Source organism: Lynx rufus, unplaced genomic scaffold (assembly GCF_022079265.1).
Source record: "Lynx rufus isolate CCGP_SWC_20201006 ecotype Redwood Valley unplaced genomic scaffold, mLynRuf1.p SCAF_1, whole genome shotgun sequence".
Taxonomy (NCBI): Eukaryota; Metazoa; Chordata; class Mammalia; order Carnivora; family Felidae; genus Lynx; species Lynx rufus.
In genome coordinates, this window is record NW_025814823.1 from 79,103,967 (window position 1) to 79,121,133 (window position 17,167).

At 41.0% G+C, this 17,167-nt stretch overlaps 1 protein-coding gene across 1 annotated transcript in view; it reads left to right on the forward strand.

Moving 5' to 3' along the window:
• Window positions 1–17,167, forward strand: part of MYO16 (myosin XVI) — a 467,181-nt gene that overhangs the window by 161,329 nt on the left and 288,685 nt on the right. Inside the window, exons 13-14 of the mRNA XM_047086088.1 lie at window positions 6,408–6,535; window positions 12,416–12,521. Of these exons, the coding sequence (XP_046942044.1) occupies window positions 6,408–6,535; window positions 12,416–12,521 (234 nt within the window). The remainder of the gene's footprint in view (window positions 1–6,407; window positions 6,536–12,415; window positions 12,522–17,167) is intronic.

Sequence of the window (17,167 nt, forward strand, 5' to 3'; positions counted from 1 at the left end):
TAGAAAGCAATGAAGAAGGAGGAGAGTTAAAGGGGGAGGAGGAACAGGAGGGAGGAGGGATGGAGAGACAACAGTGACGAGACAGATGGCGGCCACTAAAGAACCAGATCTAACACATTGTCGAGGTAGTAATCAGAAAGGATGAACATCTTGGTGTTGGTATCATTGTGGAAACCAGCAAACAAGTGAACGTCCTGAGGGGGAACACGTCAGCAACAGATACACAATTATCCCCTCAAGCAACAACATCAGGCTTTTCTCAGGTATTCCTCACTATGACCTTTACCATGGACTTCATAAACAAAAGATCTACCACCTGGACATCTCCCACGTACAAAATGACGACACCATTCCAGATAAACTACCTGGAGATTATCTCTCAAAATTATGGTTTTGCGTACACAAGGGCACAAAAATGATCGTACCCGTTTTCTTTTCAGCTGCTACTGGCAGTGAGACATAAGCTGTCCCACTGTGTAAAGTGGCATTAGTGTGGGATGCCTGGCTTAGGGCTTCATTAGCTTTCAGATTCTGATTACCGTTGGTCTCCTAATATTCCCATTGCGTGTTCGAGTTTGGCGCGGAGCTGGAGGGACTGAGCAGAGCTCATTGCCTCTGGACGAGTGGGGCTGGAAAGAGACCTGGTGCTGTCTAGGGCTCATCACGTGGCAGGCCTGCTGCAGAAGTCATCACATATGTCGTCACATAATCACAAAAGGCAACGCAATCAGTACAAGAATTATTATTTCCATTTGGAGGTGATAAAAGCCTCATGTGGATTTAGCAAATTTTCTAAAGCCTTCCACGATGGTAGGGACAGAATTTAAATCCAGGTCACCTAACCCCAGAGCAAAATGCATGACAGACTCTTCTCTCAGCACAAATGCCAAGCCCTCAGGCAATTTTTTAATTATGATATGTCCTCCTTTGTAAAACACTTTTTCAGAATATGTCATCTGTATATAGTTATATAGATCATGAGTAGGTAACCCACTCACACAAGTAGAGTGACCTATTCATACCATACTGTGATGCCAAGAGCCCCTGTGAGTCACACTGTTGACGTCAGGGAGGTTCCACGGGTTATGGGATCTGGACAGCTGGGGGGCCTGGGCCTGGCCCTCTCATCCACTGTGGGACTGCGTGGTTGGTTTCAAACATCCGAATAGGGCAGGATTCTGCAGTCTCCCAGCAGTTTACTGAGAGGGGTCGTGCGTGGTGGAGAGTGGGAGGGAAGATTCTTTAAAAAATAAAGACCTTATTCATTGGAACTAGAGAGTCCAGCACAGGGAGGTACCCATGAGTGAGGCTAACATGATGCCATCCCCCCCATGAGCTACAACAGAGCACTTAAAATTTCCGCCGACCAGAATCCTCTGGTTTCCAGATGATGCAGACGGGGAAAGAATGAGGTGAAGCGGAGAGAGAAGGCACACGAGAAAGAGAGTGGCTGACGCTGATGATATTTGCTGGACCACATGAGAATACGCAATAATGTTAATAATGCTGAAGGCAATGGTAGCCAATCTAAAGGTTACATGGCTTGTCAGAAAATGAGAAACATGTCAGTGAAAATCTTCAAGCTTCACTAGGAAAAAATAGAATTAATTATTATCTATTTAATATTATTATTAAATTATTGACATTATTATTATTGACATTATTATTTTGTACTGACATTACATATAAAGCATAGAATCAGCATCAAGCTAAGTCTTACCAGGTGGTAGCGGTGGAATATTCTACAATGTAAACTCTAACACTGCATGGAAAGGAGAAGGCTTATAAGAAAAGAGATCTGAGAAAGGTTATTAGTTAATCATGAAAAAACTTAGATACCCAAGATCCATTACGCCTTTAATGCCTCGTAAAACTTTGCCTAAATAGAAGATGTGACACTAAGTAGTTTGAAGAAATGGCATAGGAGTCATAATATGCTCCTGGCTCTCTTCTGTCTGGCCTTGTTTGTAACATTTAATGAAATTCTCAGCAAGATTTTACAGATTGAGTTTGGAAGCATTCTGTTAGAGTTTTATCAGGCCCATATTGGACTTGGGATGTGAAATGGTGTTAGTACAAATGTTCAAAAAGAACAGATATTTGTCCTACAAGAAAATACAGCTAGGCTAATACTCCCTGGTCAGTTTATGAGTTTTAGTGTATACATCGCTATCATTAACTATTTTGATAGCCATTTTAAATTCTGGAATAAGCAAAAATACAAAAATTTGAAAACTATTTCAAATAAAGAAGTCGTATTTGTTCAAATGCTCTCCTGAGATTGGGATGCAGCTATAAAGAAGTGGTAAGAACACATCGTGCCTTGGTTTAACTGTAACATTTATTTTCTGTGCAGTACAGAAAATAAAGCTATGTTTTAATTATATGGTGTCTTAGATCAGATGGTGTAGTGTGCTATCAACAGAGGCAAATTCCTTTTCATGAGCAATGACAACCACTTCCCTGAAACTATTATCCTTTCATCTAATCTTTATACGTACACACATATAATCACCCCCTCTTATCTGAGCTTTCGCTTTCCATGGTCTCACTTACCCACGGTCAGCCAGGGACTGATCTTCGTTCTAATGTAGCATCAGAAAGTCAGTAGTGGCCTTGGGCGCCTGGGTGGCTCAGTCGGTTGGGCGTCCGACTTGGGCTCAAGTCACGATCTCACAGTTCGTGGGTTCGAGCCCCATGTCGGGCTCTGTGCTGACAGCTCAGAAGTTGGAGCCTGCTTCCCATTCTGTGTCTCCCTCTCTCTCTGCTCCTCCCCCGCTCATGCTCTGTCTCTCTCTCTGTCCTTCAAAAGTAAATAAAAACATATTAAAAAATTAAAAAAAAAAAAAAAAAAAGAAAGTCAGTAGTGGCCTGATGCTACATCACGTGCCTGCGATACTCACTGCACTTTGTCTCATCACATAGGCATTTGATCATCTCTCATCATCCCAAGAAGAAGCGTGAGTACAAGCCAAGAAGTTATTTTGAGAGAGGGACCATACTCATACAACATTTATTTATTTATATATTTATTTATTTATTTATTTATTAAAAATTTTTAAATGTTTATTTATTTTGAGAGAGAGAGAGAGAGCAGGAGTGGGAGAGGGGCAGAGAGGGAGACACAGAACCCAGAGTAGGCTCCAGGCTCTGAGATGTCAGCACAGAGCCCGACACGGGGCTTGAACCCACGAACTGCAAGATCGTGACCTCAGTCAAACTTAGAAGCTTAACTGACTGAGCTATCCAGGCGCCCGCCAACTTTTATTATAGCATATTGTTATAAGTGTTCCATTTCATTCTTAGTTGTTGTTGGTAATCTTACTGTGCCTAATTTGTACATTAAACCTTATCATAGTTCTGTACATAGAGGAAAAAAAAAGTGTATATAGGGTTTGGTATTCTCTGTGGTTTTTGGCGTCCCCTGGGGGTCCTGGAACATATAACTGGTGGATAAGGGGGGTCCTATTGTACACATGCAAGAAAAAACTGCATATACCATTTTTTTCTGTTTCATTTTTTATTTTTTTCATTATTTTCTGTTTTAATTCATTCAGAAGACATACAAACCATATCCATTTACCAAAAAAAAAAAAAAAGAAAGAAAATTTTCATTAGCCACTGTGCTTTCAAAAATATTTTATATTGATAGTTTTAGATCTAGATAATTTATTCTCAATGTCCTATAGTATTTTATCATATTAAAAACACAATCACTTATATTCATCCATTAAACCCTATACCAATTTTTAATTATTGCCATGTTTTCTGCTCTTACAAAAGAGTGCTAAGAACTGTTTTGTGTGTGCTTTTTTGCCGACGTGCAAGAGTTTCTTCAGAGAGATTCGCGGTCAAGCCTACCTTCTTCAGTTTAGAAGTTGTTGCTAAATCACTGTTCCAGTTAGCAAGAACAGCCCTTGGTACTGCAGATGCGTTTTTCTAGTGCTGGCGAAAACTTCCTTTTGAAACCAACCCCACCGCTAATTAGACATGTGACCTTGCACCAGTCGCTAACTTCTTTGCTTCAGTTTCCTCACCTGTAAAAAGAGAGAGGATTCTCATACCCCACTTGTAAATTTCTACAAGAATTAGATGAATAAGTATGAAGTGCTTAGAACAGTAGCAAGCACACATCAAGTGTAAGCCATTATTACTGTTATTATTATGATTATTGTTTTGAATGTTTATTTATTTATTTGGGGGGGGGGAGATAGAGGGAGAGGGAGATCCAAGCAGGTTCTGCTAGGTGTCAGCACAGAGCCCGATGCAGGGCTCGAATTCACAACCGAGAGATGGTGACCTGAGCCAAAATCAAGAGTTGGAGGCTTAACCGACTGAGGCACTTAGACACCCCTATTATTATTATTATTATTATTATTATTACTGTGCCATTGATAAAGTTACCAGTATTTTGTATCTATTACCCTACTGTTTGAAATGGGATTTCCTTGGATAACAGAGTTACTGATCTTTTCTCATGCTTATTAGTTATTCTCTTCTGTTCATATTCTTTGTCCAATTTTCAATTTTATTTCCAGTTTTTCTTTGTAGGCATATATTTGTAGGAGTCATTTATAAGACGTGGATAATATATGGATTCTATGCACAGCTTAATCTCCTCTCTGTCTTTGACTTTTATCATCATTACTGTATGTTTGATGTTTGTGGTAGAAAAGCAGTTGTCACATGTGCTGTTGTGATATTAAGTCATCCTTCCCATTATAATTTGTATTTGGGAACTGTATTTACTTATTCCAAAATCATGACAGTATTATTCTCTTTACTTGTGTAAATGTTTTATGTTTTGCTGTTTATATTTGGGACTTAAATGCATTTGGAATTCATGTTTACATATCACATGAGCTAGAGATCAGTGTTTTTTTCCTTTACTAATATCGGTTTTTTGAACACCATCCTGTATGACTGATGCATGAAACAGCCCATTTTGTGCCCCAAATCCCCACCCATGTGTGGGCTTGGGTTGAGTTCTCTAGTCTGTTCCACTGATCTCTTTTTCTGGTCTCTGCACCAGAACCAGTGTTTACAGATTTTGGGTTTTTTGGAGTTTTTATTGAGATATAGTACTCATGGATTTATAAGTGTCCAGATGGATACATTTTCATGAGACCTTAGATCCAGAACATTTCTGGCTCTCCAGAAGCCACACTCTCACTCTTCTGCAATCACTAGTAGCTTGCCAAGGTCATGTGACTTCTTAACAGTGTAGATTAGTTCCACCTGTTTTTATACTTTATCATCGAGAGTGTTCTCTCTGTGTCTGACAGATTGCACTCAACATCGTGTTTGTGCGATTCATCCAATTATTTCTTATAGCTGTAGATCATTTAGTCCATTTAAAAAAATTATTTCCCTTATGGTTTTAAATAACTTCAAACATATGAAAAATTTGCAGATAAATAGCACAAACAACTTTTTCTCCCCAACCATTTTCAAATGATTTGCTGTCATGGTGTCCCATCAACCTTGAGTATATGCCTTGTGCATTTCCAAACATTGTGCAAACCAAGGCATTCACCTGTGTAACCCGCATACCACCATTGGAATCGGGAAATTGCTCCTGATGCAGTGTGACCATCGAGTCAGGGTGCCTCATTCAGGTCTTTCCCATCACCACATAATGCCCACATAATGCCCACAGAGGCCAAGACCCAGGCCACCATCACAGGACAGGCACACTGAGCCTCTAGGCCCTTTTGTCTTGTCTGGATTCATCCCTCTATCTTCTCCTGAACTTCCCAACCTTGACATCCTTGAGGCTACAGGGAAGTTACTTTATAAAAAAAAAAATAAAAAAAAAATAAGTATGCTATTTCTTCATAGCTCAGACACCTCCCTGTCATTTAATGATTAATTCTAATGTAGCAGAATTTACTAGAAACTCAAAAGGACTAAAAACACTGGAACCATGGCAATCCTCATCAATCACTATGTCACTGAAATTAATTTTTGTTTTTCTGAGAAATTTGTAGATTCTTCTGTGTTTCAACTGCAACTGCTTTCTATTCGGATTAAAAACCCTTTCTATCTTATGTTACGGAAATGAAATGTCGCCGAGAGACATTGCATTTGATGTAAATTAGCCCAGGTTCAGCTTACTCCGTGGGTGTCTATTAAACTGGATTTGTGTCAGTTGCTCTGCTTAAGGACAGCAGAATAATTTCAAGCCTGTGGACCAAGTAATTCAGGATCAAGGATATGCCCCTGTTTTATCATGGTGAACCCTTAAAACGTGCTGAAAGAGCATAATTTCCCAGACGTTTTGTAGTTACAAATGAGATTCAAAAATAGACTGTGTCACATTTGTGTATTGGAAAGAAGTCCACTGTGTCCTGAGGTAGACGAGCTGGAGCCTTCTCACAGACATCTGTGTCCCACACATTTTGCAGGTCTCCCAGCTTTATCTCAGCAGCTCGGGGCAGCCCTGCTCCTCCCTGCCGCCCCACATCTTCTCCTGTGCAGAGAGAGCCTTCCACCAGCTTTTCCAGGAGCAGCGGTCCCAGTGCTTCATTCTCAGGTGAGTGCACCCCGCGCCTGGCCGAATGGATGCTCGGCGTCATGCTGGAGGCTTGGCGGTCAAGCTGTCCTCATTTCTCGTGGTTTCTGTTTATTTACTTCCTCAGCACCCAGCAGTCCAGTATGTCTTGGCAGTAAGTACATTTGACTCGTTACAAAGGAGAGACATCGTTGTTATTAGAAATAGCCCCAAGTGTGGCTGAATCAATACCAACAAACTTAACCTGAAACTCAATTCATTTGGAAGATTTACTACTTAGAACCAGGGTGTTTTTGCTTTCAAGCCTTAGAAACCCTGGGGAAGGAAAGGCACCTGCTGTTAGCGAGCCATGGTTCACAAAATGTGGTGCTGCTCAAATACAAAACACAAATTATTACCTTACAAATGTGGGCTTTCCCACACACTGCTGGGTATTTATGTTTGCTTGTATTTTACCCAAAGTATATACCCGGAAGTATTTTATACTGAAACATAATGGTAGCATTAGCTCATAAATTACCAGATGCTCATGACAGTGATTTACATCAGAGCAAAAATTCTTCCCCCCACTCCTCCATACACACAAGTACCACAAGAAGTAGAGAGTAGAGGTGAAATGTGATTATGTACTGATAAATGATTAAAAATTATTTAGGTATTAAAACAAGATCTACATTGAGAATTATGTTTCTTTTTAAAAATTTTTTAACCTTTATTTTTGAGAGAGAGAGAGACAGAGTGTGAGTGGGGGAGGAACAGAGAGAGAGGGAGACACAGAATCAGAAGCAGGCTCCAGGCTCTGAGCTGTCAGCACAGAGCCCGATGCAGGGCTCAAACTCATGAACCGTGAGATCATGACCTGAGCCAAAGTCGGTTGCTCAACTGACTGAGCTGCCCAGGTGTCCCAAGAAATACATTTCTTATTAGGAGAAAATTCTACCAGAGGGGACTTCTGTAACCTTCATGGCTTTGCCTGAGTTATAATCAGTAGTGTTGACTGGAAACAAATGTGTGAATAAAGCTTTCCATAACTCCTCAAAGTGAAATGAAAGTGAGTAAAGATGGACAACTGCATAGAACCCTAAAGACATCTAAATACTTAAATAAGCACTGATTTATGTGCTTTTACATTATCACTTCGGTCAAAAGTTCAGTGGAGGGTATGATTGGTGGTTGCAAACTTCAATGTTCTGATTTTCAAAGTAGCATGCAAGTAGTTTTTTCACACTTGTGCTGAAGTGTCCCCAGATGGGAGGGGCACCGGCAGCAGGGGAGGCCTCCGCCATCCTCCAATCAAGCAACTCTATTTTTATCTGCTCTGTTGGGTTTTCTAGTGTAACTTTGATGAAAAGGGGAACACTTTTAAAAACCCATGAGATTATGGGGAGTATATAATAGTGTGGGCAGTAGTAACAACTGATACGTATTGAGAACATAGTGCCAGACCCTCCATTGGGTACTTTCCGTGTATTGCCTTACCCATAGCTTTAGCATCACTATTTTATGGGTCAGGTGACTGTGTATTATAAGGAGTAACTAGTCTAGGGCCTCGTGATCAGTAAATAGTGAATCTGGGATGTGAGCCCAATAGCGTGAATTAGTAAATGGTGATTAATTAGTCTAGGGTCCAGTGGATGCTGTATGTGGGATGTGAGCCCATAGTCTGGCTTCTGGGCATGAACGAAGCTTCTCCACTCTCCCAGCCAGTCACCAGTGCGTGGCTTGCCCCCTGCAGCCTGCTCAAGGAGGCTTCTGGCAGCCCACCCAGCCTTCCCTAAAATGCCGGGCACAAATCCATGGGTTTTCCTAAGTTCTTATTGAATCTGCTTAATTCTTTTGAAACACAGAGGTCTTAGCGAAGCTCTGAGGAGCCAAAGAATCATATCCTTTGGGAGTCTGCCTGCTACAGATTTCATAATATCTAGCAAGTTCTTTTAGTAAAGAAACCCGTTTATCGTTTTTTTAATATGAAATTTATTGTCAAATTGGTTTCCATACAACACCCAGTGCTCATCCCCAAAGGTGCCCTTCTCAATAAAAACCCATTTATCTTTAACCCAGTGCTTTCTACATGAATTTGCTCATGGGATTGCTTTTCCAGTTGGACTTGCTAATATTCTGCAGAATTAGTATTTCTTTGGGACATTTTTATTTGTTTATTTATTTTTATTTTTTATTTATTTTTTAAAAAAAATTTAGCGTTTATTTATTTCTGAGACAGAGAGACAGCATGAGCAGGGGAGGGGCAGAGAGAGAGGGAGACACAAAATCTGAAACAGGCTCCAGGCTCTGAGCTGTCTGCACAGAGCCCGACGTGGGGCTCGAACTCGGACCACAAGATCATGACCTGAGCCGAAGTCGGATGCTTAACCGACTGAGCCACCCAGGTGCCCCTCTTTGGGACATTTTTAAAGGCTAATAATGCCATGTGTCTTTCAGTCTTTCTGAAAAAACTTTTTTTCCTCGTTCAGGTTTTTTTCTTTTTTAATGTTTGGTTATTTATTTATTTATTTATTTTTCAGAGAGAGAGAGAGCAGAGGAGGGGCAGACAGGGAGGGAGAGAGAGAATCCCAAGCAGGGTCCACCATGGTCAATGCAGGGCTCGAGCTCATGAACCATGAGATCTTGACCTGAGCCAAAATCAAAAGTTGGACACACAACCAACGGAGCCACCCAGGCACTCTGTTCAGGTTTCAAGAAGTGAAGAACAAATGTGTGATCACAGGGACTTACTATTTTAGTCATCCTCTTCTTTCAGGATTGATGTTTTTATATGGCTTCTCTACTTCCTTGATTGTCTTGACTACGATAAAGGCTTTCTTCATTTATTATACTAATTCATTAAAATTCGTAAGTTTAGAACTCAACTAAATACATTGTTTAAAAGATCAGGGAAGCACTATCAATAATAGCCAAATTATGGAAACAGCCCAAATGTCCATCAACTGATGAATGAATAAAGATGTGGCATACACACACACACACACACACACACACACACACACAGACACACACAATGGAATACTACTCAGCAATGAAAAAGAATGAAATGTTGCCCTTTGCAACATCTTGGATAGAACTGGAGAGTATTAGGCTAAGTGAAATAAGTCAGCTGGAGAAAGACAGATATCACATGATTTCAGTCATATGTGGAGTTTGAGAAACCTAACAAGACCACAGGGAAAGGGAAGGAAAAATAAGATGCAAACAGGAAGACAAACTATTAGAGACCCTTAAATACAGAGAACAAGCAGGGTTGGTGTGGGTGGAGGGATTGGTGGGGTGGGGAAAATGGGTGATGGGTATTGAGGAGGGTACTTGTTGGGATGAGCACTGGGTATTGTATGTAAGTGATGAATCATGAGAATCTACTCCTGAAGCCAAGACTACACCGTATGTTAGCTAACTTGACAATAAATTAAAAAAGAAAGAAAAGATCACAGCCAAGAGTCTATTGTGTCTCATAACCAGCATTTACAAAGGATAATTTAAGATTTGGAGATCAAAATGCAAATATTCCTGGAACACATGTCCTATAACTTAGGACTAGAGCAGGAATTTCTAACTTTTATTTTCAAATTTCAATTTTATTTTTCACTTGATTGATAATTATAGGCCTCTCTAGCACACAAAGCTTCATCTTGAGAAACAGTTTTTAATAATTTTCAGATCTTTGTCGTGGGTTATAACTGAGAGTCTGGTGTTCACCATAATCAATCTTATCTTTAATTTTCTGAAGGCCTTGATAGATGGTTTTAATTAATTGTCAGAGCACATGTGACAAAAATCCATTATCCTAACAGTGTGTTGAGCAAATCCAAATTAATGTTATAAGCTGAACATAGAAGTAACTTGTGAAGTTAGCAGAATAAGGTCAGCCTCTGTCACGTGCAGGTTTTGCAGACAAGGCTGTTCAAATAAGCTTTCAGATTTCTATGGGTCTATGATGGGCACCGCCCAAAATCCTCCGTCAGTTTCTAGTTTAATCATATACTGGGTTTTCAGATCAAGGGATATTTCTTGAACACATCATGCTAGGATTTTTAGTTGCAACATGATATCCTACCCTGCCCTGTGCTGTATCCTTTTTTTTTTTTAATTTCCTTGTATTTTACTCAGAGTTTCAATAAAATATGCCCATTTTGAGATTTTATGAGATGGTTGAAATTGCTAGTGATTTTGGCCAGGTAAGAGAATTGATCATTCTCTCTACCCCCACGTGGAGTGACAGAGCATGCACAGTGTCGAGAGCGGGGAAGGCACTCACATGACCTCCAGTGCAGCCGCACACCCTCCCAGCTGTGCAGACTGCCCGCTGCATTCACCATCGTCCATGCACCACCTGTTTCCGGTTTCAGAATAGATGCTGCGGAAGAACCGGTTGAGTGTTTCATGTTGGGTGAAGGCTGCCTTCCGATACCCTTTCTCCAAGAGTGAGCCTACCCCCCAAAGTCCTCCCTGGTTTCTTCCACCTGCTGGCACATTGTTTGCTGTGCTCCATTGCAGTTTGAGTATGCATTCGTGATGTGCTTGGTGTTCATTGGAGAGCATCCCGGATGATGGATGATGGCCCCGGATTGCCCATGGATGCACCTCTTGAGCTCTGCAGCCTGGCATAGACTCCCCGCACATAGTAGGCCCTTAGTAAATTTCATCTGAAAGAAGGAGCACCATTTTTAAAAGGAAAATGGTGTTTTCAAGATCAACCCTGCGTAAATGTGAGCAGAATCTCTACAAAATCAAGGTTTATAAACCACCCAATTTATAACAGTGAATACAAGGGTAGAAGTGAAATTTCAATCACGAGTGATCTAAATTGTTTCTGCTCTGAAATTAGAAGGTTACAAGCAAATGTCCTTGAACCTAGAAAAGGAGCTCCTTATCTTGCGTGGGCCTCTGGCACCTGCTCCCCTCAGGCTGCCAGAGTGGTGGTTCTGAAAGTCATTAAAATATTTATGGTCGGCGCGGATGTGGGGAAGGGAAGTATTTTGTTAGCAGCTGGAGACTTGGATAAAAAAATACATTTCAGCTTCTTTTCTGGCAAACACCCTTTCCTCCAATTCATTAGTACAAATAATCAGGGGAGAAGCCCAAAAAGCACTAGTAAAGAGCTTTATATATATATATATATATATATATATATATATATATATATATTAATTTTTAAGCTATCAGATGAGTAAAGACTTTTCCTGAGCATTCTATCTGGAAGCACTAACCACTTTATTTGGTATTTAGTAAGTAATAACTGTATTGGAATTTTTTTTACATAATCCTCTATCCTCTCATGTCAGGAATATAGTACAATTATTTATAGAAATTGGATGAGTTTTGAGAAACATCAAAAATGTCACTACAGATAACAAGTTTGGTTACTATTATTTCCTGGATTCAAGGAAAATGGAGAACGTGAAACGTCAGACTGACAGAAGCCTCAAGAGGCAAGTGGCCATTTTAGGATCTGCCGTGTGCCAGGCACCTTACTCTCCTGGTCAACTCTGGCCAAGGAAGGTGTAATGTCTTTCCTCGGAGGCTCAGAAAGCTTTTACAAGGCCATTTGCTCCAGGACACATGCATCCTCACTGTAGAGGCCGTCCCTTGGGGTCCCGCTCACTTACGTTCATTTACAAAGCTGAGCACAAAACATTGGATGGCAGACGTTCATCAAATTCATATGCTGCCTCAGCGTCCGGAACGCCAGAGGGCACGTGACCGAGTACACATGTACTAAATATTTCGGATGAGCAAATCAAAGCTAAGAGTTAGATGATACCATACACTCAGGAAAGGTTCTTCTGCCTTTCCCTCACCACCTTTGTATCAGGATTATGGCTGCTCATTGAATTGTTGGCTACATTCTCCAAGATGCTAAACTTGAGTTTTCTCTCTGTTTTCTGGCAGTGGAGAGAGAGGATCGGGGAAGTCTGAAGCCAGCAAACAAATAACGAGACACCTGATGTGCAGATCTGGCTTCAGCAGGCCTATGTTTGATTCCAAATTTAAGCACGTAAGTTTCTTGTTTGGGTCAGAGAATATGTTGAGCTGGGACACCTGTAGTTTGTGAATAAAAGGGAACATCATAATAGACCATAAGCTTGACCATTAATTGGTCCAAGTTTGTGGAAATAAAGGAAAGAAAAAGAAGATTGAGGCCTGGTGCAAATTAATGCCATTCAAGATTTATTTTTAAATATTTTGAACATACATACTCTTTTTTTATAGTTGCTCAGAATAGTTGGATTGAAAACATGTAATATACTTAGAGATTATTGTTGTTCACATAGAAAGTGCCACTCGGTGTGTAGACACTTTTGGGGGATTGGCCCGATTAGCACGTTTTGTGGGGGACTATTGAGAGGTGATAGTGAAGTTTCAAAGTATGTAAAAGAATTGATAACAAGAGGGGCACCTGGGTGGCTCAGTCAGTTAAGCGTCTGACTTCAGCTCAGGTCATGATCTCACGGCTTGTGAGTTCGAGCCCCACTTCGGGCTCTGTCCTGACAGCTCGGAGCCTGGAGCCTGCTTCCGACTCTGTGTCTGCCTCTCTCTCTGCCCCTCCCCTGCTCGTGTTCTGTCTCTCTCTCTCTCTTACAAGAATAAGTAAACATTTAAAAAAAAAAGAACTGATAACAAGAAAGCTTAATGCTATTGAGGGGCAGGTAATAAAAGTTCATCTCCAATATTGACTTGTTTGATGTACGTTGTGGTATTTTTAGGTATGCAACATAGTGACTTGATATGTGCATGTATTGCGAAATGATCATCACTATAATTTTTTAATTAACATCCATTGCTCCACATAGTTAAATTTTTTTGTCTTGTGATGAGAACTTTTAAGATTTACTTGCTTGACATCTTTCAAATCTGCAGTTTTCCCAACTGTGGCCACCATGCTGTGCATTACAGCTGCAGGACTGACTTACCTTGTAACTGGGAGTTTGTACTTTTGACTCCCTTCACGCAATTAAAACTGACTTTAAGTTATATTCAGTAACACCTGCTTTTATTTGAAGACTCCTTGTGGTGATACTTCATCCACCTAAAATATCTCCAGGGTTCAAGGAGGAACCAGAAAGGCCTATTAGCCGCGAAGATAAAGGTCAGAAATTTCACACAATAAAGCTCGGGAATTTTACCCAAGGATACACCTGTAGGGTGCTCACCACTGACTGTGTCTTGTTTTTACACAGTCCTAGTAGGTATTTTTAGCAGGTTTTCTCTGGCCACAGTAGAGGGGAAGTGCAAACTCAAGAGTTGCTAGAAGGATCCTGCAGGGAACACGTATGCTAGGCAGACGCCCTAGTGGGTGGAAAGACAGCCCATCAATAACCAATCGGGACATGATCAGAACCCAAAAGTGTGCTACCCTGGGGGTCTCCACCTGCAGGGCTAGCCTTCCAATTTCATTACTGTAGAGGAAATAACTAGAATAACCCAAGTTCATGATGATTATTCTATGCTTGAGACAAAAATAAGACTCCCTTACGTGTGCCCTGTTACTTTAGGGGCCTCGGGGCCTTATGCTCTGCGCTTCTTCATGCTGTCCGATCCCACGATTCCGTCCCCTCCATGTGCTGTCACGCCTCATCCTAACCCCACCAGCTCCCCTTCTTTCCACATAGACCCCTGCCCAGCAGCCCTCCTGGATATCCCACAGTGTGAGTCCCTAAGACGTCCAGAGCTGGATGCAGGGACTCCCAGGTTTCTTCAGCATTCTCCTCCCAGGCCACCCATCAAATAAGTGGCACAATCACTTTCTCATTGCCCCACTGGAAACCTGGCTTTGGCCTCGATGCCAGCCTCTCCCTGCTTCACCCATGATCACAGTATCCCGTCAATCTGACCTGGTAACACTGTTCTCCAGCCTCATAGAGTTTCCCTGTTCCTATTCTTGCCAGAGCCACCTTTGAACACGTATCCCCCCAGGCTGGGCCATGTGGCCTCTGTCCCTCATTCATTTATTCAACAATGTCCTAAGTGGCTGACATGCGCATGTCCCTTGAATTCAGAGACACCGTCTTAGAGCCCGCCACACAGTTGGAGCTCAAGTACTATGTGGCACGTGAAAGAGTACATGCTTAAGATATCTAGAAGTATTTTCAGCATACCTAAGACACAGTTAATTATCCCAAGTCACCTCAATTCATTTACTTAAACATAGCAAATGAACTTAACATGGATAAACCATTTGTCCGTCATCGGGACCCCATAGGTTTTGCTGCGTGTGCTGTGTGTCATGCACATGACGGGCAGTGTGGTTCCAGTCCCCTCTCTCTTGGTGCACATTTCATAGCAAGGTGTGGGAAGTGTGCTGGTGTCACCTGACAGGTGCACGCCTCCCTCTCCACAATCACCCCTGCACCGGCCTTGCCAGGCACGTATTTGCAGAAAGATACCTGCCAGTTCATTCTGCGACTTGGTATTGAAAGTGTCTGATTATATTGGAGTAAAAACTTAGCTGCTGTTATCTTAGATTATTCCCTAAAACAAAGCCATCTGAAAGTTGAAACGTTTGGGGTGCCTGGGTGGCTCAGTCGGTTAAGCATCCAACTTCGGCTCAGGTCATGATCTCACGGTTTGTGAGTTTGAGCCCCGTGTCGGGCTCTGTGCTGACAGCTCAGAGCCTGGAGCCTGCTTCGGATTCTGCATCTCCCTCCCTCTGTGCCTCTCTCCCACTCTCTTTCTCTTAAAAAATAAACATTTAAAATAAATAAATAAAAAGTTCACACATTATATAAAGATGTAGAAACCCATCACCCTGTGAGAATTGTGCTGTTTGTATTTGGTTTTCTGTCACTGCCCTTTCAACTTATCGCTGTGGGCCAAGGGATATCTGCCATGGTGGCATGCATGTGAGAATACTCTGGAAATCTTATTTGTTAAATAAATTTTTGTTTTGGACCACCTGGGTGGCTCAGTCGGTTGAGCACCTGACTTGAACTCAGGTCATGATCTTGCTGTTCGAGACTTCAAGTCCCACATCGGTCTCACTTCTGTCAGTGCAGAGCCCGATTTGGATCCTCTTTCCCCTTTCTCTCTGCCCCTCCCTGCTTGTGCTTGCTCAAAAATAGATAAAACATTAAAAATTTTTAAAAATCTATCTATCTATTATTTATTTATTTATTTATTTATTTATTTATTTATTTATTATTTTTAAGTACACTCCACATCCAGTGCAGAACCTGATGTGGGGCTTGAACTCATGACCCTGAGATCAAGATCTGAGCTGACTGAGATCAAGAGTCAGACACGTAACCATCTGAGCCACCCAGGTGCCCCAATATTCTAGAAATTTTAGTATCTGATTCCTCATTTAGAAGTGAGAGGAACTTGGGTTGCCAGGGTGGCTCAGTTGGTTAAGCACCCAAGTCTTGATCTTGGCTCAGGTCAGGATCATGATCTCATGGTTCCTGAGATCAAGCCCCACATCAGGCTCTGCACTGACAGCGGAGAGCCTGCTTGGGATTCTCTCTCTGTCCCTCTCTCTCTGTGTCTCCCCTCCTTGCTCTCTCTCTATATCTCGAAACAAATAAATAAAAAAAAATAGTTTTAAAAGAAATGAGAGGAACGTATATTTAATTGATAGGTCCATGTAATTTTTTTCCTATTTTCGACTTCTGAAAAAGATGTCCTTAAGAAATTAAATCCGCTCTTACGGATTCCCAAACCTACACCTGATTCTGGAGATTTCTTTCTTTGTGAAGAATATCTATGGTGACATATGTGTTCATTAATGACTAACTCATAACCATTTATTAAGCTCAAACCATATACTGAGAACCTGCATAATTGTACAGCACAGCTCAAAATAATTTAACATTTTGGGTTGACTTGGGTAGGATACCATAATTATCTATGTTCACATATTGTACTATACTGCTACAGACATAGCAGAGTTAGAGAATTTCTAAAGAACAGTTATCAAATAGACTTAGGTTAACTAACAGAATACCAGGAGCTGTTGGCCTAAGTGTAATGACAAGGAACAGTGGTCCTCACTGTAAGTTATAGACTAAAGCAATCATTTATTAAAATGATCCTTCTGGAAAGAGCAGGCTGTGCAATTTCTAAAGTGCATTCTAGATTACTTTATGTAAATTGGCCTCGCAGTTTAGCTTAAGTAAATACATTCTAAGTTGCATTTCTTTAGATAGATATAACTCTTCCAAATCAGTTAGCGTCTGGGAATCAATATTATGATATCCATGCAAATTTCAAGGAAAACCATTTCTAATTCACTTGTTTGTTGTTTTATTCATTTCTCATGCAAATTAAGGATGTCATAAATAAGTGATTCCTAGCCTCATAAGGTAACATCGCCCAGGATTAAGTATGGCTTAAACTTCATATCAGTTATGCTGGGTGGTTTTTTTTTTTTGTTTTGTTTTTTGTTTTTGGCTTCCCTTTAAATTACAATCCAGATCAATATCATTTGGTGTTCAAAGCAACCTCAAAACTTACCCACAGTTCTTGCACAGCGCCCTGGTGTACAAGTGGGAATTAAATACAAGTATTTAATGACTGTATATGAATCGACTGTAAATATAACATCACAGGGGTTCAGTGAAACTTTGTACATTTCAGGGATGGGCCAGTACTTCTTGTGGGAAAGAAAAGTCTGATTAAGGAGATGAATAGAAAAGAGCATCCTTG